Source organism: Hemitrygon akajei, chromosome 6 (genome assembly GCF_048418815.1).
Source record: "Hemitrygon akajei chromosome 6, sHemAka1.3, whole genome shotgun sequence".
In the NCBI taxonomy this organism is placed as follows: Eukaryota; Metazoa; Chordata; class Chondrichthyes; order Myliobatiformes; family Dasyatidae; genus Hemitrygon; species Hemitrygon akajei.
The window spans coordinates 19174118-19198766 of record NC_133129.1 but is presented as its reverse complement, the minus strand read 5'-3'; the positions used below and the strand labels follow the sequence as shown (position 1 = coordinate 19198766).

The 24649-nt window shown below is 44.4% G+C and overlaps 1 protein-coding gene across 1 annotated transcript in view; it reads right to left on the bottom strand.

Annotated features, from left to right (window-relative positions):
• The window catches only part of LOC140728890 (uncharacterized), a 96510-nt gene that overhangs the window by 63204 nt on the left and 8657 nt on the right, over positions 1-24649 (bottom strand). Inside the window, exon 2 of the mRNA XM_073047967.1 lies at positions 21063-21443. Within this exon, the coding sequence (XP_072904068.1) occupies positions 21063-21443 (381 nt within the window). The remainder of the gene's footprint in view (positions 1-21062; positions 21444-24649) is intronic.

Sequence of the window (24649 nt, the reverse complement as noted above, 5' to 3'; positions counted from 1 at the left end):
TTATAATAGATGGTAGAATATTTTCAAGTCTTCGAGCTAAGATTTTGGATAAAATTTTTGCATCAACATTTAATAAAGAAATCGGTCTGTATAATTAATTTTGGGCCTAATTTTATTTGTTGGGTTAAATTAATCTACTTGTCTCCTACTGCTCAGGTTATTACTAACTCCCAAATTTCTAAGCCATTTAAATTACAGCGGGGAACTGGACAAGGTTGTCCTCTTAGTCCTTTACTTTTTGCTTTAGCTATAGAACCCTTAGCAATAGCACTTCGAGAATCTAAGGACATTTCTGGTATACTAAGGGAAGGTATATCTCATAAAATTTCATTATACGCTGATGATATTTTACTTTTTATCTCTAACACTGAAACTTCTTTACCTTTGGTTCTTCCTTTAATCTCCCAGTTTAGTTCTTTTTCAGGATATAAGCTGAACCTACATAAAAGTGAGCTATTTCCTTTAAATGACCGAATGTCATCAAATGCCAAATTTCCGTTCAAAGTTGTTACAAGTCAATTTACATATCTAGGTGTAACAATTACTAAAAACTTCAAGAATTTATTTAAAGAAAACTTAAACCCCTTATTGAATTATGTGAAAAAGACACTTTCTAAATGGTCTCCTCTTTCTTTATCCCTAATTGGCCAAATTAATTCGATTAAAATGAAGATTCTTCCTAAATTTTTATATCTTTTTCAGGCCTTACCTATTTTTATTCCCGAGACGTACTTTGATTCTTTAGATTCAATTTTAAGCTCTTATATTTGGAATAATAAACAAGCTCGTTTAAGTAAAGTGTTCTTACAAAGAAATAAAGAGATGGGTGGACTAGCCCTACCCAATTTTAGGTTTTACTATTGGGCTGCCAATATAAGGAATATTACTTTCTGGTCCTATTATATTTATCGTAAAGATTGCCCACCATGGGTCTCCTTAGAAGTTAATTCTGTAAAAAAATTCCTCTATTGTCTCTCTTCTTGGATCATACTCTTCTTTTTCAGCAAATAAAACAACAGATAACATAATTGTTAAGCAAACTTTAAGGATCTGGTCTCAATTTAGAAAATATTTTGGTTTAGCGAATTTTTCATTATCATCTCCCATTCTCCTTAATTTTTTTTTATCCCTTCCATGACTGATAAAGTCTTTAAAGATTGGGATGAACTAGGTATTAAGTGTTTTTGGGACCTGTTTATCTCAGGATCTCTTGCTTCATTTGACCAATTGTCAAATAAATTTGCACTCCCAAAAACACATTTTTATAGATACCTTCAAATTAGAGATTTTCTACGTTTCCAATTAGCTACTTTTCCTATAGGTCCTGATAAAAATTTACTGGACGATCTTTTAAATTTAAAACCTTTTGTTAATGGTTCTATTACCGGTATCTATAACTTGTTGATTGATTCTAGACAAGACTTTTTAGATAAAATAAAAAAAGTTTGGGAGGATGACCTAAATTGTCAGATTTCTGATGATAGATGGAATAAAATTCTTAAACGGGTTAATAAATCATCTTTCTGTGCTCGTCATTCTCTTCTACAATTTAAAGTGGTTCATAGAGCTTACATTTCTAAACAGAAGCTGTCCAGTTTTTACCCAAATATTTCTCCACTTTGTAATAAATGCAACTCTGCTGATGCCTCTTTAATTCATATGTTTTGGTTTTTCCCTACAATTGAAAAGTTTTGGCGGGAAGTATTTCATAACTTCTCACAACTTTTTAGGGTCCAATTTGACCCAAATCCCCTTACTGCCTTGTTTGATATTATTGCAAATGAAGATATAACTTTAAATACTCCTAACCTACAAGTTTTAGTTTTTACCTCTCTTTTAGCAAGAAGAGCAATCTTGCTTAAATGGAAGGAGTCTACCCCTCCTACACATCTTCAATGGCTACGTTATATTATGTCTTATTTAAATTTAGAGAAGATCCGCTGCTCAGTCTTAAATTCGAAACAATCTTTTTATGACATCTGGGGACCTTTCCTAAATTACTTTTCCAATTTATAAAGTTTAACAGTGCAAAGACTTTTATGCATATTTTTATCTTCTCTTCTTAAGTGAATATGTCTTTTTTTTCTAATTATCCATTGTCATCCATCAGCTTTTTTCTTTGGTAGTTGGTAGGGGGTTGACTTTTTTATATAAAAAATTTCTTTTATGATGTATGACTTATCTTTAAATTTTTGATTACAGAGTGGTATACCTTTATGTGTTATGCTATAACATTTTGATCAATTTTATTACAATATATGAATGTACACAAGTTATGTTGAGATGTATCTATGTGTTGCACTCTGTAAATCTTGTTTTTTTTTTCTTCTGAATAAAAATATTGTAAAAAGAAAGAACTGGCTTTCCAGACAGACACACGGAAGAAATAGACACTGGATGAGCTTTGTGTGCCCACGAAAGGGTGGGTTTTGTTCGCAGTGTGGACACGGAGTGGCCGGCGGGAAGCTATCCGTGTGTTTAACCCTTGCTTGGGTTGAAAGCTCTACCGCGTGCGGACAGTACCCTTAGTACCCTCTACCGCGTGCGGACAGTACCCTTTTGTGTGGTCACATTCGGAGACTTTAAGAAGTCTTCGGAGGACAACATGGAGGAATCAATGGCATCGGCTTACTTGGAAAACAAATCACCTCTCTCTCACTCTCCTCAATCTACTCAACTCAATATCATGAACTGAACAGACTTCATACCTATACCATCGTAAGACTGTATCAGTTACCACCTAAATGTGAAGAAGTTTGGGGTTTTATGTTTACACACTTAAATATGCATAAACTCTGCTAACATGTTTGATTTATCTTGTTTTATATTACTTTATTACATAGATACTAATAAAATAGCCTTTGTTAACTGAATACTCAGACTCCAGGTATGTTCCATTTCTGCTGGTCCTTTTAACCCATTACAGGGTACGTAACAAAATCAACACTAATCAGTACAATATTAGAACATTGATCAGTACAGTGTAACAACACCAATTAGTACAGTGTAACAATGGTAGCCATTACAGTGTAACAAGACAAATCACTACAGTGTAACAACACTTGTCACAACAGTATAACAACACTAGTCAGCACAGTGGAACAAACACTAGACACTACAGTATAACAACACTAATCAGTACAGTGTAAAAACACTAGTCAGATCAGTGCAACAACTAGTCAGTACAGTGTAACAACACATATCAGTACAGTTTAATAACACTGGTCATAACGGTGTACCAACACTAGTCAATACAGTTTAATAACACTAGTCACAAAAGTGTAACAACACATATCAGTACAGTTTAATAACACTGGTCATAATGGTGTAACAACACTAGTCAGTACACTAACAACAAAAATCACTACAATCTGACAACACTAATCAGTACAGTGTGACAACAGTAGACACTACAATGTAACAACTAATTACAGCAGTGTAACAACGCTAGTCAGTAGAGTGTAACACCGCTAATTCTACAATATATGAACAATAGTCAGTCCTGTGTCATGACATTAGTCACTAAAACAGAACTACACTAGTCACTGCATGGTAACAACACCAGTCACTACACTGTAACAACACTAATCACTACACTGTAACAACACTAATCAGCACAGTGTAACAACACTAGTCACTACAGGTAATAAGACTAATCAATATGGTGTAACAACGCTAGTCAGTAGAGTGTAACACCGCTAATTCTACAATATATGAACAATAGTCAGTCCTGTGTCATGACATTAGTCACTAAAACAGAACTACACTAGTCACTGCATGGTAACAGCACCATTCACTACACTGTAACAACACTAACCACTACACTGTAACAACACTAATCACTACACTGTAACAACACTAATCACTACACTGTAACAGCACTAATCACTACACTGTAACAACACTAATCACTACACTGTAACAGCACTAATCACTACACTGTAACAACACTAATCACTACACTGTAACAGCACTAATCACTACACTGTAACAACACTAATCACTACACTGTAACAGCACTAATCACTACACTGTAACAACACTAATCACTACACTGTAACAACACTAATCACTACACTGTAACAGCACTAATCACTACACTGTAACAACACTAATCACTACACTGTAACAGCACTAATCACTACACTGTAACAACACTAATCAGCACAGTGTAACAACACTAATCACTACACTGTAACAGCACTAATCACTACACTGTAACAACACTAATCAGCACAGTGTAACAACACTAGTCACTACAGGTAATAAGACTAATCAATATGGTGTAACAACATTGATCAGTAGAGTGTAACAACACTTATCACTGCAGTCTAACAACACTAATCACTACACTGTAACAATACTACTCAGTACAGTGTGATAACACAACCGACTACAATGTAATGATCCCAAATGCCAGCTGGTCACTGGTCAAAGACCTTTTCACCATCGTGACCCGTTGCTGCCTTTTATCCTTGGCCAGTGGACTTGACTGAAGTCCCCTCCTCTCAAAACTTCCAAGATGAGGTGAGTTTGATGGCTCTGGGCCTGTACTCACTGAAATTCAGAAGAATGATGGGGACCTCATTGAGTGTTGAAAGACACAGATAGAGTGGATGTGAAGAATTTTCCCATGGAGGGAAGTCTAAAACCAGAGAACACAGCCTCAGAATAGAGGGTGTAGGGTCGTCAGCAAATTTAATTAGCAGATTGGTGCTGTGGGTGGTGACACAGTCATGGGTATACAGAGAGTAAAGGAGGGGGGCTTAGTACACAGCTCTGACGGGCACCTGGGTTGAGGGTCAGAGGTGAGGGAGCCCACTCTCACCACCACTCAGAGATCTGACAGGAAGCAGCATAAAATCCTGGATCAATGGGCTCTGGGACAACTTCTTCCACCAGGCCATCAGACTGATTAATGCATGCTGACACTACTGTATTTCTATGTTATATTGACTGTCTTCTTGCACGTAATATTTATTATAAATTACTGTAATTGCACATTTAGACAGACATGTAACATAAAGATTTTTACTCCTCGTGTATTTGAAGGATAAAAGTAATAAAGTCAATTTAATTCAATTTTAGAATGGAGATGAGGAGGAATTTCTTTCGCCAGAGAGTGATGAATCTGTAGAATTCGTTGCTATAGGTGGCTGTGGAGGCCCGTTCATTGGGTATATTTAAGGCAGAGGTTGATAGGTTCTTGATCGGTCAGGGCATGAAGTGATACGGGGAGGAGGCAGGAGACTGAGAGGGAAATGGATCAGCCATGTTGAAATGGCAGAGAAAACTCGATGGGCTGAATGGCCTAATTCTGCTCCCATGTCTTATGGACTTACAGGCACTAACCTCCCCAACATCTGAGACATCTTCCAAAGGCGACGCTTCAACAAGGAGGCATCCATCACTAGGGACCCCCATAACCAGGACGAGCCCTATTCTCATTGCTACCATCAAGCTGGTGGTACTGGAGCCTGAAGACACACACTCAACATTTCAGAAAGAGTTTCTACCCCTCTGCTATCAGATTTCTGAATAAACATTGAACCCATGAACACTACCTCACCATCTTTTTTTGACCATTTGCATGACTTATTTAATTTAACTTTTTAATACAGTGTAAAAACACTAGTCAGATCAGTGCAACAACTAATCACTACAGAGTAACAACACTTGCCTGTGCAGTGTCTGAAGGATGTAAGTAACAAAGTCAATTCATGTCAGAGGTAACTTTTTCTACACAATGAGTGGTGGGTGCTGGGGTTGATGGTCATGGCAGATTCATTCGGGACTTGAAGAAACTCTTGCATAGTCAGATGGATGATAGAAAATGGAGGGTTTTGAAGGGAGGGAAGAGTTAGATTGATCTTGGAGTAAGTCACAGGTGGGCTGAATGGCCTGTACCATGTTGTATGTTCTATGTTGTATGCTGTATGTTCTATTTCATATGTTGCATGTTCTATGCTCCATGTTTAACACAAAGAGGAGAAAACTTTAAATCAGGTATGCAGTGTTTGGGGGAAGAAGGAAATCTTCCCCGCTGGGAGCTGCTAATGAAAGAGTTCTGCTCCTTTCGTTGTCCCTTTTACGTGCTGGGAAGTTGGAAATTCTGCCCTAAATCAGATTCACTGACTCTGTGAACCTACAGTTGTACGTCGAGTGGAAAAGCAACCTGCCGAAGGAGCTCAGTGTGTCGGCCAGCGTCCGTAGAGGAAAAGCAACTCTCAGCATTGCAGGTAAGGAGATTCGGCAAGTCTTCAGAAAGCATGAGAGGTGAATTGGTCGTCGATTCATTACTGACACAAGTATTTGGGGAAGTGAAAAACTTTGCTGTCTGAGCAGATCATTTCATCACATCAGCACACTGGGGCAGTACAGGGGACACAACAGCAGAGTGCAGAATAAAGTATAACAACACTAATCACTACAGTGTAACAAGATGAATCAGTACATTCTAACACAATACAGGGGACACAACAGCAGAGTGCAGAATAAGGTGTGACAGTTACTGAGAAAGTTCAGTGCGGGCAGGCAGTGAGGTGCAGGGCCATAATGAAGTGGGTTGCCACGGTAGCACATCCGTTAGCGTGACACTATGACAGCTCGGGGTGTCGGAGTTCAGAGTTCAATTCCTGCACCGTCTGTGAGGAGTTTGTACGTTCTCCCTGTGACCGTGTGGGTTTCCTCCGGGTGCTCCGGTTTCCTCCCACAGTCTAAAGATGGACCGGCTCGTCGGTTAATTGGTCATTGTAAATCGTCGTGGGTTCAATAGGTGGGTTTCTGGGTGGTGTGGCTCGTTGGGTCGGAAGGGCCTGTTCCGTGCTGTATCTCTAAATGAATAAACAAATAAATAATGAGGTGGAGAGTCCATCTTATCGTACCGGGGACCACTCCATAGTTATAACTGTAGGATAAAAGCTGTCCTTCAGCCTGGTGGTCCGTGCATCCAGGCTGTTGTACCTTCTGCCCAGTGGGAGAGGGCTGAAGAGAGAATGTCCAGGGTGGATGGGAGGGTCTCTGATTTTGCATTCTGTTTCACAGAGATGGTGAGAAGTGTAGACAGAATCCATGGTGAGGGGCTGGCTTCTGTCTTGATCAATGTGACAGGTTGAGCCCTGTAATCGTGTCCTGTCTGCCTCCTCCTCCTGACATTCTGCAGAATCACAATCGGGATTAGGATAATTTCACCGGCTTGTGTTTTGTGCAGCAGTACATTGCAATCATCATCATCGGTATGTGCTGTGTTGTGTGATGTGGGCAATCACAGTCTCTTAACCATGATGAACACACACAAAATGCTGGAGGAGCTCAGCAGGCCAGGCAGCATCTCTGGAGAAGAGTAAACAGCTGACGTTTCAGGCTGACCCCTTCATCAGGACTCACACCGTGCAGAACAGGCCCTTTCATGAGTTCTGATGCAGAGTCTCAGCACAAAACATCGACTGTTTACTCAATTCTGGTGGGAGGAATGTTTGAAATTCTGAGATTGATCTGACTGTTGGGCTGTAGTTTATTTTGCTCTCCTTCAGTTTCTGTTTTCTTTCTCGTTGCTGATTGGTGGGTTGAGGTTCTAGAGGGATGACGTATTGTTTTTTGTGCAAGGGAGGGGTTAGGGATTGGTGTCTGATGTTCCTGTTGCTGATTGGTGGGTTGGGGTTCTAGAGGGACGATGTATTGTTTTTTGTGTGAGGGAGGGGTTAGGGATTGGTGTCTGATGTTCCTGTTGCTGATTGGTGGGTTGGGGTTCTAGAGCGACAATGTATTGTTTTTTGTGTGAGGGAGGGGTTAGGGATAGGTGTCTGATGTTCCTGTTGCTGATTGGTGGGTTGGGGTTCTAGAGGGACGATGTATTGTTTTTTGTGCACGGGAGGGGTTAGGGATTGGTGTCTGATGTTCCTGTTGACTTTTCTGTGTGGGGAGAGGGTGTTGGGTTTGGTGTTGTCAGCACTGTATTTTTTGAGAGGGAGGGGGTTGGGGGCCTGGGGCTTTTGATCTTCTGACGATCGTCTTCCAGGTGGATGATCTGTTGGCTTTTGTGTGAGGGAGGGAGGTGGGGGAGTTGAGGTTTGCGAGATTCTTCCATTTCCTTTTCATGTGGGGGTATTGACGTCTATTCTTGTAACGAATCCCATGGTTTTTCTGGATATCATATTTATCTGGAGAAGATGAATATCAGAGTTGTATTCTACATGCAAACTTTGACAATGAAATGAACCTTTGATCCTTTTCTCATAGACGCTGCCCGACCTGTTGAGTTCCTCCAGTATTTTGTGTGTGTTGCTCTGGATTTCCAGCAACGGCAGATTTTCTGAAGAAGCTCTTCCTGAAACGTTGAGTGTGCATCTTCTCTGGGAAGCTTCCTGATCCTCCGTTAGAACTCCACTCATTCCTCCCAGGCTCAGGCAAGGCCCTGCCAGGGGGCCCATTGAAGGTCTGGGGGCCACCCTGTGTGAGGGACCGTCTGAGATGGAGATGTGGTGGGGAATTGGAACTCATCACCAGCTGAGGCTGGGAGTGGCCGACATAACGTTCATCCCCGGAGTCTGGACGCAGAATACAATGGGTGCTGAAGGTTCTGAACCATCCCTGAACACTGCAGAAGATGCCGAGATGGTGTGGGAGAGAGCAGAGGCCTCTGTGGACGTGCTGGAGTCCGTAGTGGGTTGGGGACAGGCCCCTCCCATCGGTGCTGCCTTCCTCTTTTGCTCAGTGCTGCCCCCCAGTGTTCACTTAGTGAGAGACAAGCTGGACCAGGACAATATCCAATCTACCATCCAGCTCCAAGCCAGACCACTCAGGAACTTGGGCTATATTATGTCTTTTTGTGACTGTATGCTTTTCTGCGATCGTAACGATGTGTACTGTGTGCTGTTGCTACTCTGCTTTACACCTTGTCCCTGGAGGAACGTTGTTTTGTTTTGCTGTATGCACATGTGGCTGATTGACAATTAAACTTGAACTTGAATGTGGCGACGGGTTCTTTTCCGGGTCTGATCTACAGTCAGATCTCACTCGGGGACAGACAGATAAACACGGGGGTGGGGGTTGATTAGAGAAAGGATAATGGTAGCAGGCTTCACCCAACCCACCCCTAAAACCCTCCCCATACCCTACAGAGTGTGTCAATGATTTCTTACCTGGGGTGACCTGCAGCTGGATCTCACTCTGGATCACATGGATAAATGGGGGATTGACGTAGGATGAATCATCATGATTCCTTTCCCTGAATGCAGCCAGACACAGGTAGCTGTGACTGTCCGACACTCTCAGCTGCTTTATCCTGATCCAGGCATTTCCCAGCTCTGGGTCCCCGACGAGCTCGTACTGAGTCACTCCGATTTCCGCTGCCCACGATCCATTTTGAATACGCCTGAAGGTGACAATGTGTCGGTAGGGATCCTTCCTCATCCACGTCACCGTGTGTGCGGTGAGGTTCTGCGGAGGCCGTGTGAACACATAGGGTAACGTGGCCGAAGCTCCCTCGGTTCCAGTCATCACAGAGACACTCTCATTGGGAGCTGAGAGAAGGACAGGTGCCAGAATAAATCAGTTAACCCTCAGCAAAAACGTTTAACACTGACAAAATTTCCAGCCAACAAAACAATAGAAACTTCCCTCAGCACCCTCCAGAATGAAAACAGCCCCACATGTGTCTCACTCATTGAAAACCATTCAAACAGGAGAAACTGTTTAGAACATAAATCAGTCCCATTGGGCAGGGGGTAGAGAGGCTTAAATCTCACATCACCACGTTCAGGAACAGCTAATCCCCTTCAACCATTCAGATCGTGAACTAACTGACACCAACACTAATCAGTGGAGTGTAACAACAGTAATCAGTACAGTCTAACAACACTGATTAGTGCAGTGTAACAACATCAATTGGTACAGTGTAACAACAAAAATCACTGCAGTGGAACAACAATTGTCACAAAAGTATAACAACACTAATCAGTACAGGTAACAACACAAATCACTACAGTATAACAACACTAATCAGTACAGGTAACAACACAAATCACTACAGTGTAACAACACAAATCACTACAGTATAACAACACTAATCACTACAGTGTAACAAGATGAATCAGTACATTCTAACACAGTACAGGGGACACAACAGCAGAGTGCAGAATAAAGTGTGACAGTTACTGAGAAAGTTCAGTGCGGGCAGGCAGTGAGGTACAGGGCCATAATGAAGTGGGTTGCCACGGTAGCACAGCCATTAGCGTGACACTATGACAGCTCGGGGTGTCGGAGTTCAGAGTTCAATTCCTGCACCGTCTGTAAGGAGTTTGTATGATCTCCCTGTGACCGTGTGGGTTTCCTCCGGGTGCTCCGGTTTCCTCCCACAGTCTAAGGATGGACCGGCTTGTCGGTTAATTGGTCATTGTAAATCGCCGTGGGTTCAATAGGTGGGTTTCTGGGTGGTGTGGCTCGTTGGGTCGGAAGGGCCTGTTCTGTGCTGTATCTCTAAATGAATAAACAAATAAATAATGAGGTGGAGAGTCCATCTTATCGTACTGGGGGACAACTCCGTAGTTATAACTGTAGGATAAAAGCTGTCCTTCAGCCTGGTGGTCCGTGCATCCAGGCTGTTGTACCTTCTGCCCAGTGGGAGAGGGCCGAAGAGAGAATGTCCAGGGTGGATGGGAGGGTCTCTGATTTTGCATTCTGTTTCACAGAGACGATGAGAAGTGTAGACAGAATCCATGGAGGGGGCTGGCTTCTGTCTTGATCAATGTGACAGTTTGAGCCCTGTAATCGTGTCCTGTCTGCCTCCTCCCCCTGACATTCTGCAGAATCACAATCGGGATTAGGATAATTTCACCGGCTTGTGTTTTGTGCAGCAGTACATTGCAATCATCATCATCGGTATGTGCTGTGTTGTGTGATGTGGGCAATCACAGTCTCTTAACCATGATGAACACACACAAAATGCTGGTGGAACTCAGCAGGCCAGGCAGCATCTCTGGAGAAGAGTAAACAGCTGACGTTTCAGGCTGACCCCTTCATCAGGACTCACACCGTGCAGAACAGGCCCTTTCATGAGTTCTGATGCAGAGTCTCAGCACAAAACATCGACTGTTTACTCAATTCTAGTGGGAGAAATGTTTGAAATTCTGAGATTGATCTGACTGTTGGGCTGTAGTTTATTTTGCACTCCTTCAGTTTCTGTTTTCTTTCTCGTTGCTGATTGGTGGGTTGGGGTTCTAGAGGGACGATGGATTGTTTTTTGTGCGAGGGAGGGGTTAGGGATTGGTGTCTGATGTTCCTGTTGCTGATTGATGGGTTGGGGTTCTAGAGGGACGATGTATTGTTTTTTGTGTGAGGTAGGGGTTAGGGATTGGTGTCTGATGTTCCTGTTGACTTTTCTGTGTGGGTGATCTGTGTGGGGAGTGGGTGTTGGGTTTGGTGCTGTCGGCACTGTATTTTTTGAGAGGGAGGGGTTGGGGTCTTGGGGCTTTTGATCTTCTGACGATCGTCTTCCAGGTGGACGATCTGTTGGCTTTTGTGTGAGGTAGGGAGGTGGGGGGCGGGGGGGGGGGGGGTGTTGAGGTTTGCGAGATTCTTCCATTTCCTTTTCATTTGGGGGTATTGACGTCCATTCTTGTAACGAATCCCATGGTTTTTCTGGATATCATGGTTATCTGGAGAAGATGAATATCAGAGTTGTATTCTACATGCAAACTATGACAATGAAATGAACCCTTGAACCTTTTCTCATAGACGCTGCCCGACCTGCTGAGTTCCTCCAGTATTTTGTGTGTGTTGCTCTGGATTTCCAGCAACGGCAGATTTTCTCCTGTTTATGACCATGATTGTTCTTGGCAATTTTTCTACAGAGGTGGTTTCCATCACCTTCTTCTGAGCAGTGTCTGTACAGGACGGGTGAGCCCAGCCATTATCAATACTCTTCAGAGATTGTCTGCCTGGTGTCAGTGGTCGCGTAACCAGAATTTGTGATCTGCACCAGCTGCTTGTACGACCATCCACCACCTGATCCCATGGATTCACGTGACCCTGATCAGGGGCTAAGCAGGGGCTACACCTCGTCCAAGGGTAAAGTGAAGACTAGCGGAGGGTAGGAGTGTCTTACACCTCCTTTGGTAAAGACATATCTTCACCCTGACACCCAGTTATACATTGCAATACATATTAATCAAAAACTGTAAATTTCAATAAGAAATATATACCTACATGTATAATTTTTAATTAAATAAGTAGCACAAAAAGAGGGAAAAATAGGGAAAAAAATGAGCTGGTTTTCACTTTTCTGATTGTCCATTCAGAAATCTTATGGCAGAAAGGAAGAAGCTCTTCCTGAAACATTGAGTGTGCATCTTCTCTGGGAAGCTTCCTGATCCTCCATTAGAACTCCACTCATTCCTCCCAGGCTCAGGCAAGGCCCCGCCAGGGGGCCCGTTGAAGGTCTGGGGGCCACCCTGTGTGAAGGACCGTCTGAGATAGAGATGTGGTGGGGAAATGGAACTTATCACCAGCTGAGGCTGGGAGTGGCCGACATAACGTTCATCCCCGGAGTCTGGACACAGAATGCAATGGGTGCTGGAGGTTCCGACCCATCCCTGAACACTGCAGAAGATGCCGAGATGGTGTGGGAGAGAGCAGAGGCCTCTGTGGACGTGCTGGAGTCTGTCGTGGGTTGGGGACAGGCCCCTCCCATCGGTGCTGCCTTCCTCTTTTGCTCAGTGCTGCCCCCAGTGTTCACTTAGTGAGAGACAAGCTGGACCAGGACAATATCCAATCTACCATCCAGCTCCAAGCCAGACCACTCAGGAACTTGGGCTATATTATGTCTTTTTGTGACTGTATGCTTTTCTGCGATCGTAACGATGTGTACTGTGTGCTGTTGCTACTCTGCTTTACACCTTGTCCCTGGAGGAACATTGTTTTGTTTTGCTGTATGTACGTGTGGCTGATTGACAATTAAACTTGAACTTGAATGTGGCGACGGGTTCTTTTCCGGGTCTGATCTACAGTCAGATCTCACTCGGAGACAGACAGATAAACACGGGGGTGGGGGTTGATTAGAGAAAGGATAATGGTAGCAGGCTTCCCCACACCCACCCCTAATACCCTCCCCATGCCCTGCAGAATGTGTCAATGGTTTCTTACCTGGTCTGACCTGCAGCTGGATCTCACTCTGAATCACATGGGTATATGGGGGTTTGACGTGGTCTCTGTTGGCCCAATAATTATGCTTCCTGGTCCTGAACTCAGCCAGACACAGGTAGCTGTGACTGTCCGACACTCTCAGCTGCTTTATCCTGATCCAGGCGTTTCCCAGCTCTGGGTCCCCGACGAGCTCGTACCGAGTCACTCCTTTTTCCACAGACCACGATCCATTTTGAATACGCCTGAAGGTGACGATGTGTCGGTAGGGATCCTTCCTCATCCACATCACCGTGTGTGCGGTGAGGTTCTGCCGAGGCTGTGTGAACACACAGGGTAACGTGGCCGAAGCTCCCTCGGTTCCAGTCATCACAGAGACACTCTCATTTGGAGCTGAGGGAAGGACAGGTGCCAGAATAAATCAGTTAACCCTCAGCCAAAACGTTTAACACTGACAAAATATCCAGCCAACAAAATAATAGAAACTCCCCACAGCACCCTCCAGAATGAAAACACACCCACATGTGTCTCACTAATTGCAAACCATTCCAACAAGAAAACATCTTTAGAACATAAAACAGTCCCATCAGGCGGGAGATAGAGAAGCCTAAATCTCACACTGCCACGTTTAGGAACAGCTAATTCCCTTCAATCATTCAGTTATTGAACCATTTGACACTATCACTAATCAGAGGAGTGTAACAACACTAATCAGTACAGTATTAGAACACTAATCAGTACAGTCTAACAACACCAATTAGTACAGTATAACAACACTGATCAGTACAGTATAACAACTCTAGTCAGAACAGTGCAACAATACTAATCACTGCAGTGTAACAACACTAGCCACTACAGTGTAATGACACCAGTAGATACAGTCACAGCATGTGTCACTACAGTGTGAATACACTAATCAGTACAGTGTGACTACCCAATCACTACAATGTAACAACACTGATCAGTACACTGTAACAACATCAGTCAGTACTGTGTAACAACTCTAGTCACTGTACTATAACAACATTAATCACTACAGAGTAACAATACTAATCAATACAGTATACCAACAATAATCAGTCCTGTGTAATGACATTAGTCACTACAATATAACACCAGTCAATACAGTGTAACAACACTAATCAGAAGACTGTACTAACACTAATCAGTAAAGTGTAAAAACAAGATTCACCACAGTTTAACAACACTGATCACTACAGTCTTTGAACACAAGCCACAGCAGTGTCAAAATATTATGCACTACAACATAACAACACTAGTGAATACAGTGTAAAACACTCATCACTACAGTGCAACAGCAACAGTCTCTACAGTGTAACAACACTAATCAGTACAGTGGAACATGAGAGAAGACAGTGTAACACTGGTCACAGTGGTGTAACAAAAGATGTCAAAACAGTGTAGCAACAGTAGTCACTACAGTGCAACAATACTAGTCAGTACAATCTAACAGTCTAGTCACACAGTATCAACACTAGTTGGCACAGTGTAACAAAACTCCTCAGTACTGTGTAACAACACTCGTCAGTACAGTGAGCACTACAGATTATCAACGCTACAAGAATTACATTAAAGTGGATTTTGTTTTTCCTTTGGTATTATTGTGTTTCATATTGTAAAAGTTATTAAAATGCTTGTAATAATTCATTTAAATTTTAATTAATGAGTGAGACGATCAATGCATTTCCACCTTGGAGCTCTCGTCACTAAGATCGCATTCTGCTCACCATTTACTCGGTAGCTGTGCTACACGCTCCATTCACTTTCCATAACATGTTAGAAATTACCTGTGGGAATACTGTGCATTAGGAGCTGTGTGTGATACTGTATATGTTTTCTGGATGCACCTTGGTCCAGTGGAACGCTGTTTCATTTTGTTGTCGATATGTAGAGTCAGATGACAATAAAAATGATCATGATCTCTGCTTGAATCTACTCTGCACCCCTCCAGTGTAAAACTTACTGAACTGAAAGTGTTCAACAGCCTGAGCTGGTGTGTTTGACAGGGAATTCTACAGTGAACCCTCTCCAGTGTAATACTTACTGTACTGAAAGTGTTCAACAGCCTGAGCTGGTGTGTTTGACAGGAATTCTACAGTGAACCCTCTCCAATGTAATACTTACTGTACTGAAAGTGTTCAACAGCCTGAGCTGGTGTGTTTGACAGGGAATTCTACAGTGAACCCTCTCCTAAATACTTACTGTACTGAAAGTGTTCAACAGCCTGAGCTGGTGTGTTTGTGAAGGAATTCTACAGTGAACCCTCTCCAGTGTAATACTTACTGTACTGAAAGTGTTCAACAGCCTGAGCTGGTGTGTTTGACAGGGAATTCTACAGTGAACCCTCTCCTAAATACTTACTGTACTGAAAGTGTTCAACAGCCTGAGCTGGTGTGTTTGTGAAGGAATTCTACAGTGAACCCTCTCCAGTGTAATATTTTCCACATGGAAAGTGTTCAACAGCCTGAGCTGGTGTGTTTGACAGGGAATTCTACAGTGAACCCTCTCCAGTGTAATACTTACTGTACTGAAAGTGTTCAACAGCCTGAGCTGGTGTGTTTGAGAAGGAATTCTACAGTATACCCTGCATTATAGAAAGATAGAGCAGTGGGCTGTTTACTGTTTACCTGTGCTGCAAACTATATGCATTCTGTATTATTCTTTATTAGTTGATATTTGGTAATATTGTGTTTTATGAGCTGTGTGTGATATATGTTGATTCCAGGGATGAAGGGGTTAATCTATGAGGAGAGATTGAGTCGCTTGGGACTATACTCTCTGGAGTGCAGAAGAATGAGAGGGTATATTGTACATACAAAATTTTGAAAGTGTTTGATAAGATCGAAGTGGGAAAGTTGTTTCCACTGGTCAGTGAGACTCGTACTAGGGAACGTTGCCTCAAGATCCATGAGAGAAGATTTAGACAGAGATGAGGAAAATCTTTTTTTCCCAGAAAGTGGTGAATCGGTGCAATTCTTTACCCAGGGAAGCAGTTGGGGTTTCCTCACTAAATATATTTAAGAAACAGTTAGATAGGTTCTTACATAGTAAGGGAGTTAAGGGTTATGGGAAAAAGGCAGGTAGATGGAGCTGAGTTTATGGACAGATCAGCCATGATCTTATTGAATGGCAGAACAGGCCCGATGGGCCGGATGGCCGACTCCTGCTCCTATTTCTTATCTTCTTATGTTTTGTGAGTGCACCTTGATCCGGAAGAAGGTGGTTTCACTAGAACACTAGAATACTACAGCACAGTACAGGCCCTTCAGCCTTCGATGTTGTGCCGACCCATATATTCGCTAAAAAAAGTACTAAACCCACACTACCCCATAACCCTCTATTTTTCTTTCATCCATGTGCCTGTCCAAGAGGCTCTTAAATACCCTTAATGTTTTAGCCTCCACCACCATCCCTGGCAAGTCATTGCAGGCACTCACAACCCTCTGTGTAAAAAACTTACCCCTGATGTCTCCCCTAAACTTCCCTCCCTTAACTTTGTACATATGCCCTCTGGTGTTTGCTATTGGTGCCCTGGGAAACAGGTACTGACTATTCACCCTATCTATGCCTCCCATAATCTTGTAGACCTCTATCAAGTCCCCTCTTATTCTTCTACGCTCCAAAGAGAAAAGTCCCAGCTCTGCTAACCTTGCTTCATATGACTTGTTCTCCAATCCAGGCAACATCCTGGTAAATCTCCTCTGCACCCTCTCCATAGCTTCCACATTCTTCCTATAATGAGGTGACCAGAACTGAACACAATACTCTAAGTGTGGTCTCACCAGAGACTTGTAGAGTTGCAACATGACCTCTCTGCTCTTGAAATCAATCCCCCTATTAATGAAGCCTGGCATCCCATAGGCCTTCTTAACTACACTATCAACCTGTGCAGCGACCTTGGGGGATGTATGGATTTGAACCCCAAGGTCCCTCTGTTCATCCACATTCTTAAGTAACTGACCATTAACTCTGTACTCAGTCTTCTGGTTTCTCCTTCCAAAATGCATCACCTCACACTTATCCGGATTGAACTCCATCTGCCATTTTTCTGCCCAACTCTGCAGACTGTCTATATCCTCTTGTAACCTTCGACAACCTACAGCTCCATTCACAACTCCTCCAATCTTCGTGTCATCCGCAAACTTACTCACCCATCCTTCCGCTTCTACATCCAGGTCATTTATAAAAATCACAAAGAGTAGGGGTCCCAGGACAGATCCCTGCAGCACTCCACTAGTCACCGACCTCCAGGCAGAATACTTTCCTTCCATGACTACCCTCTGCTTTCTTCCTTTAAGCCAATTTTTTATCCAAACAACCAAGGTTCCATTGATTCCATGCCTCATGATTTTCTGGATGAGTCTCTCGTGGGGGACCTTGTCAAATGCCTTGTTAAAATCCATGTAGACCACATCTACCGCCCTACCCTCATCAATTTCTTTTGTTACCTCTTCAGGAAAACTCAGTCAGGCTCGTGAGGCACGATCTTCCCTTCACAAAGCCGTGTTGACTATCCTTGAGTAGACTGTACTTCTCCAAATACTCATAGATCCTATCCTTAAGAATCCTTTCCAATAGTTTGCAGACCACCGACGTAAGACTCACCGGTCTCTAGTTCACAGGATTCTCCCTATTACCTTTTTTAAATAAGGGAACTACATTTGCCATTCTCCAGTCCTCTGGCACTTCCCCTGTAGCCAAAGAGGATTCAAAGATCATAGCTAACGCTTCAGCGATTTCTTCTCTCAATTCCAACAGCAACCTGGGGTATATCACGTCTGGCCCTGGGGACTTGTTAATCTTGATGTTTTTAAGAAGATGCAACATTTCTTCTTCCTTAATCTCCACATTGTCCAGCACACAGACCTGCTCTATTTCGACATCACCCTGATCAAGGTCCTTTTCACTTGTGAATACTGAAGCAAAGTATTCACTTAGGACCTCCCCAACCTCCTCCGCCTCCAGGCACATGTTGCCCTCTTCATCTTTTAGCGGTCCCACCTTTGTTCTCGTTATCCTCTTATTCTTCACATTGGGGTTCTCTTTAATCCTACATGCTTAGGCCTTCTCATGCCCCCTTCGAGCTCTCCTAAGTCCTTTCTTAAACTCCTTCCTGGCTACCCTATATTTCTCATGAGCCTCTCCTGCTTCCTGCTTCTTATATCTAACATATGCTTCCTTCTTCCTCTTGATGAGTTGCCTCACATGTTTCGTCAGCCACGGTTCCCTTTTCCTACCATTATTTCCCTGCCTCAGTGGGACAAACCTATCCTGAACACAGCACAAGTCGTCCCTAAACTTCCCCCACATTACTTCTGTGCTTTCACCCTTGAACATCTGTTTCCAATTTACTCTCGCTAGTTCCTGCCTCATCCCTTCATTGTTAGCCCTCCCCCAGTTAAGCACTTCCCCATTTTGTCTGTTTTATCCTTTTCCTTAGCTATGCTGATGCTAAGGGAGTTGTGGTCACTCTCACCAAATGCTCCCCCACCAAGAGGTCTGTCACCTGACCAGGTTCATTACCCAGAACCAGATCCAGTATGGCCTCTCCTCTCATCGGCCGGTCCACATACTGTGTCAGGAATCCTTCTTGAACACACCTGACAAATTCAGCCCCATCTATCCCCCTTGCAGTCAGGAGATGCCAGTCAATGTGAGAGAAGTTGAAATCACCCATAACTACAACCCCATATTTCCTGCACCATTCTAAAATCTGCCCGCTTATCTGCTCTTTGGTGTCCCGAGGGCTATTTGGGGGCCTATAGACTACTCCCAGCACAGTGATTGATCCCTTCCTATTTCTGACTTCCACCCACACCGACTCAGTGGACACTCCCTCTGCAGTGTCCTCCCTTTCTATAGCCGTGATACTATCCCTGACCAGTAATGCTACTCACCGCGCCCCCCCCACCACCTTTCTACCTCCCATCCTGTTCCTTTTAATACACCTAAACCCTGGTACCTGCATCAGCCAATCCTGCCCTTCCTCCAGCCAAGTTTCAGTAACAGCCACAACATCGTAGTTCCATGTACTGATCCATGCTTTAAGTTCATCCCCTTTATTCCTAATACTCCTAGCATTGAAATAGACACATTTCAGCCCCTCTAACTGGCTACATTTATGTTTTGTCCCCTGCCTGTCCTTCCTCACCAACTCAGAACACATAGCATCATGCCCTTGTCCTTCTACCCTAATCTCTGCACTCACATTCTGATTTCCACCCCCCTGCCAAACTAGTTTAAACCCTCCCAATAGCTCCAGCAAACCTGCCCGCCAGGATATTGCTCCCTTTCCAGTTCAGGTGCAGCCCGTCCTTTTTGTACAGGTCAGACCTTCCCCAGAAGAGATCCCAATGATCCAGAAATCTGAACCCTGCCCCCTGCACCAACTCTTCAGCCACGCATTCATCTGCCATAACTTCCTGTTCCTACCCTCTCTGTCTCGTGGCACAGGCAGCAGTCCCGAGATTACCACCCTTGATGTTCTGTATCTGTGTACAGTCAGATGGCAATAAACTTGACCTTGATTGCAGCTTTTCTGATGCAACGCTCTGTGCCTGTGTTGCTGCGGCAACTGGATTTTCACTGCACCTGTGCAGACACGTAGGCAGACGTGCAATGAAAATCGAACCTGCAGCAGCAAGTAAGTTCAGTTCCACTCACCTCATTATAGGAAGGATGAGGAAGCTTTCGAGAGGATGTAGAGGAGATCTACCAGGATGCTGCCCGGACCAGAGAGGATGTTTAATGAGGAAAGGTTGAGCGAGCTGGAGACTTTCTCTGGGAGTGAAGAAAGATGAGAGGTGACTTGATAGAGGTGAACAAGATGATAAGAGGCATAATCGAGCAGACAGCCAGAGACTTCTCCTGGAAAGTATTGGGGGGATGTCAGAGGTCAGAGGCAGGTTCATTACACAGAGAGTGGAGGGTGTGTAGAACAGATGGAGTTCAACCCAGATAAGTGTGAAGTGATTCATTCTGGTAGGTCAAATTTGAATACAGAATATATGAATGGTAAGACTGGTGGCAGTGTGGAGGATGAGCTGGATCTTGGGGACTCTGTCCATAGGACACTCAAAGCTGCTGCACAGGTTGACAGTGGTGTTAAGAAGGTGTATGGTGGACTGGCATTCATCAGCTGTGGGACTGAGTTCAAGAGCCCTGAGGTAATCTCTCTAGAGTAGGTTACATGGTCAGCACAGCATTGTGGGCCGAATGGCCTGTAAAGTGCTGTAGATTTCTGTTTCTATATTCTCTGTAAGAGAGGATCACTGATCCTCCAGGTTCGGGGGTTCAGCTCAGGGTAACAACCCTGACGGGTAAAACAATGTTGTTATGGAAACAGCAATGGAGAATCCTTCGACATCTGAGTGTGACGGTATTCCTGAGTCCCACTCGGGAATTGTATGGCTGACAGCAGTGAAAACCGAGAGGAAGCTACTGACACGATGAAGGAAGCCCTGAATGCTGCCAGAGATGGAGGCCCTTCATTGCTGACTGAAATGGCAGCAGCGTCACGGACCGAGGAGAGGGGATGGGGGAGAGAAGGGGGAGAGGGAGAGGGAGAGGGGGTAAGGGGGAAGGGGAGAGGGGTAGGGGGAGAGAGAGAGAGACTGACTCTGAGACAGGTACACGGATGTTGTAGAAATGGAGGGGTATGTGGGAGGCAAGGGGGCTAGATTGGTCTTCGAGCAGGTTTAAGGGTCAGCACAACATTGTGGGCTGAAGGGCCTGTACAGTGCTGTAGTGTTCTATGTGCTAGTGCACATGACAATCACATCTATTTGACATGATCATCCTGCAAATTGTGCTTGCAAATTATGAATAAAATGAGTTTTCAGGAAGATAAAATGTGAAATGATTAATGTAGTTTTACAACTCAATGCTTAAACATCGGTCCTCACCTCTCACAGACAGATCTGTTAGATCCTGTGTTTCAAACTTGTCAACATTGAGCTCCACCCGGCACCGATACCGACCACCGTCACTCTGCTTCAGACGCTCCACCATTATCGAGGCATCTCTCCGACTGAGGTTCCCCACGAATCCGAACCGCCCTCCTCCAGCCTCCTGTGTCGTTGTATCGGACCCGGAGGGGCAGGAACCGGGATATGTGCACTTAAACACCAGTTTTTTAGCACCTGTCTCCCTGTACCAGATCACGGAGCCGGACAAGACGCTGTCTTTGGGTGGGTGGGTGAAAGTACACGGTAACACAGCGGAGGCCCCTTCCACCGCAGAGACCTCATCAGCGCCGGACATTGACCAACCTTTTAACGAAAACTCTGCAGAGAGAGAGAGAGTGAGTGAGTGAATGTGAGTGACAGAGAGAGAGAGGGAGTGAGAGAGAGTGAGAGTGAGTGAATGAGTGAGAGAGTGAATGTGAGTACGAGAGAGAGAGTGTGAGATAACTGAAGACTGAGGTGGGGATATGAGTTTAAGGGAAGGTTGTGCTGGGTAGGGAGGGGGAAGGGAGATGGGAGATGTGGTAAGTGGTAAAAAATGGAGAAGAGGGATGGAAAGGAGATTCAGATGGAGAGAGGTGATTGTAATCAGTTGTTTGAGGGAGGGCCACCAAGGGCTTACTCTCCAGCCTGATACTCTGAGATGAGAATGGGACCCACTGGGGGAGATGCGTCTGGCAGGTGGAACCGGGTCAAGAGTGGGGAAGGTGGGGAAAGTGGGTGAAAATCTGGGAAACAGACCTGGAGTTTCACTACTGTCACGAGTGGATCTTCAGATGTCAGTGGGCCTGACGACCATCAAACCAGGGAAGTGGGTTACAGACTGGGCCCTGACATGGGGGAGGGGAATCAGAATCAGGTTTAATATCACCGGCATCTGTCGTGAGATTTGTTGTTTTGCCACAGCTGTACAGTGCAAAGCATAAAATAAAAACTATTATTTACAATAAATATATATAAAAATTAAATTCGATAAGCAGTGCAAAGATTTTGCTGTTGTCCGGGTGAGCCAAGGCCACGTGAGAAGCCAGTGAGATTGCATCCACTGTAGACCTGTTGTGGTGACGGGCAAATTGCCATGGGCCCAGGCTCTTCCTGAGGCAGGAGTGGATTCCAGCCAAGACCAACCTCTCGAGGCATTTCATGGCAGTAGATGTGAGTGCCACTGGGTGATGGTCGTTAAGGCAGCTCACCCTGCTCTGCCTGGGCACCGGTATGATGTTACCCTTTTGAAGCAGGTGGGGCCTCTGACTGCAGCAGTGAGGGATTGAAGATATCCTTCATCTTTCCCAACAGTTGATCGACACAGGCTTTCAGCGATCTTCCAGATACACCAGCAGGGCCTGACAACTAAATGATCAGTAATGGATAGCCAGGACTGGGAATAGGCTGTGATCCATAGGAGGGTCCAGGCTGGGGGGTTTATATGTGCAATAATGGATACTCAGGAGTGGGCTACACGCTGCGGTCTGGTGCTGTAGAGTCTGGAGTGGGGGTTACGTCAGAATCAGAATCAGATTTAATATAGAAACAATAGAATAAACAACGAGATTTGTTGTTTTGCAGCTGCAGTACAAGGCAATATATAATAATAAATTCTATAAATTACAGTCAGTGCATATAAAATAAGGAAAGGAAATAAACAAGTTGGGCAAAAAGAGTGAAAAAATACTGAGGAAGAGCTCATGGATTCATTGACCATTCAGAAATCTGATGGCGGAGGGGAAGAAGCTGTTCCTGAATCGGTGAGTGTGTGTCTTCAGGCTCCTGTTCCTCCTCCCTGATGGTGGCAATGAGAAGAGGGCATGTCCTGGGTGCTGAGTCCGTAATGATGGATGCCGCCTTTTTGAGGCGTTGCATTTTGAAGGTGTCCTGGGTGCTGGGGACACCAGTGCTCACGATGGAGCTGACTGAGTTTATAACTTTCTGCTGGTCTTTCTGACCCTGAGCAGTGGCCCCACCAGACCAGACGGTGATGCAGACAGTTAGAACGCTCTCCAGGTATATCTGTAGAAATTTGCCAGTGACTTTGGTGACAAACCAATTCACCTCAGACTCTTATTGAAATATAGAGCGTTACAGGCTGGGGTCGAGTCAGGGTTTCGGGGGTTTGTCATTGTTGTCTGTTCCCTGGGGCTGATGGCTTTTACAATTCTGCCACTTCATTTTCAGGTGGGGAAGTGATTGGAGAATCGGGGGCACCGGTTACGGAGAGGAGAGTTCTTGGAATTAGCTCAGAGTGACGGAACAGTTGCAACATTCAGGAGGACATTCAGCCCATTGAGTTCATACTAGCCCTATGTAAGAACAACCCAGCCAGTCCCACTCCCCCCACCACCAGATTCTGGCATCTTTCCCCTTCCTTTCCATTCGTGGTGAAGGGCCCCAGGCAAAAACATTGACTGTTTTTTCCCCTCCATAGATGCTGCCTGAGCTGCTGAGATCCTCCAGCATTTTGTGTGTCACTCACGTGATGGTAGATCGTGATGTCAGAAGTTCATTTTTATTACCTGGAAATGGGAAACAGAATGGCTCCGTGAACCACAGGCACCTGGTGAGCCAGGGAGGGAACAACCATGATTTCTCAGCAGCAGATGATCATAGATTTACTGTATTTAACACGAGAACATAGAACACAGAGCAGTAGAGCACAGGCACAGGCCCTTCGGCCCACATTGTGGTGCTAAACCAATTAAATTAGTAATCCAATGACCAACTAAACTAAACCCTATGCCTACACAATGACCATTTCAATGTCCAATGTCCGTTCATGTGCTGATCTAAATGTCTCTTAAAAGCCCCTAATGTATCTGCCTGTAACACCTCCTCAGGTAGAGCATTCCAGTCACCTGGTACTGTCTGTGTAAAATATTTACCCCTCACATCCCCTCTAAACCCCTTTCACCTTCAATGCAGGCCTTTGGTATTAGACATTTCAACTCTGGGAGGAAGATACTCTCTGTCTGCTCTCTCTGTGCCTCTTATAATCTTACAAACTCTGTCAAATCTCCCCTCAGACTTTGTCGCTCCAGAGAAAACAATGCAAGTTTATCGAACCTCTCATTACAGTAAACGCCCTCTAAACCAGGCATCATCCTGGTGAACCTCGTCTGTACCCTCTCCAAAGCCTCAACATACCTCCTACAGTGGGTGATCAGAACTGTACACAATACTCCAGATGTGGCCTAGCCAGAGTTTTATAAAGTTGTAACATAACTTCCTGACTTTTGCCTGGGTGGAGGAGGGAAAGGACACCGAGAATAAGAATCAAGAGGTTATAGTCATTGAGTGGGGATCTCCTTGCAACCTAATAGGTAATCTGAATATTGATAGGCCGAGATAGAGTGGATATGGAGAGGATCTTTCCTATAGTCATTTGGTGGAAGAACATCTCAGATTCCATCGGCGGGGGGGCCCTCCATCCTGACGGCATCAGCATCAATTTCTCCAAGTTGTGGTAATTTCTCCTCCCTTCTCCCTTCTCTCTGATACCATTCCCATTCTGGATACTCTCTTACCCCTCCTCT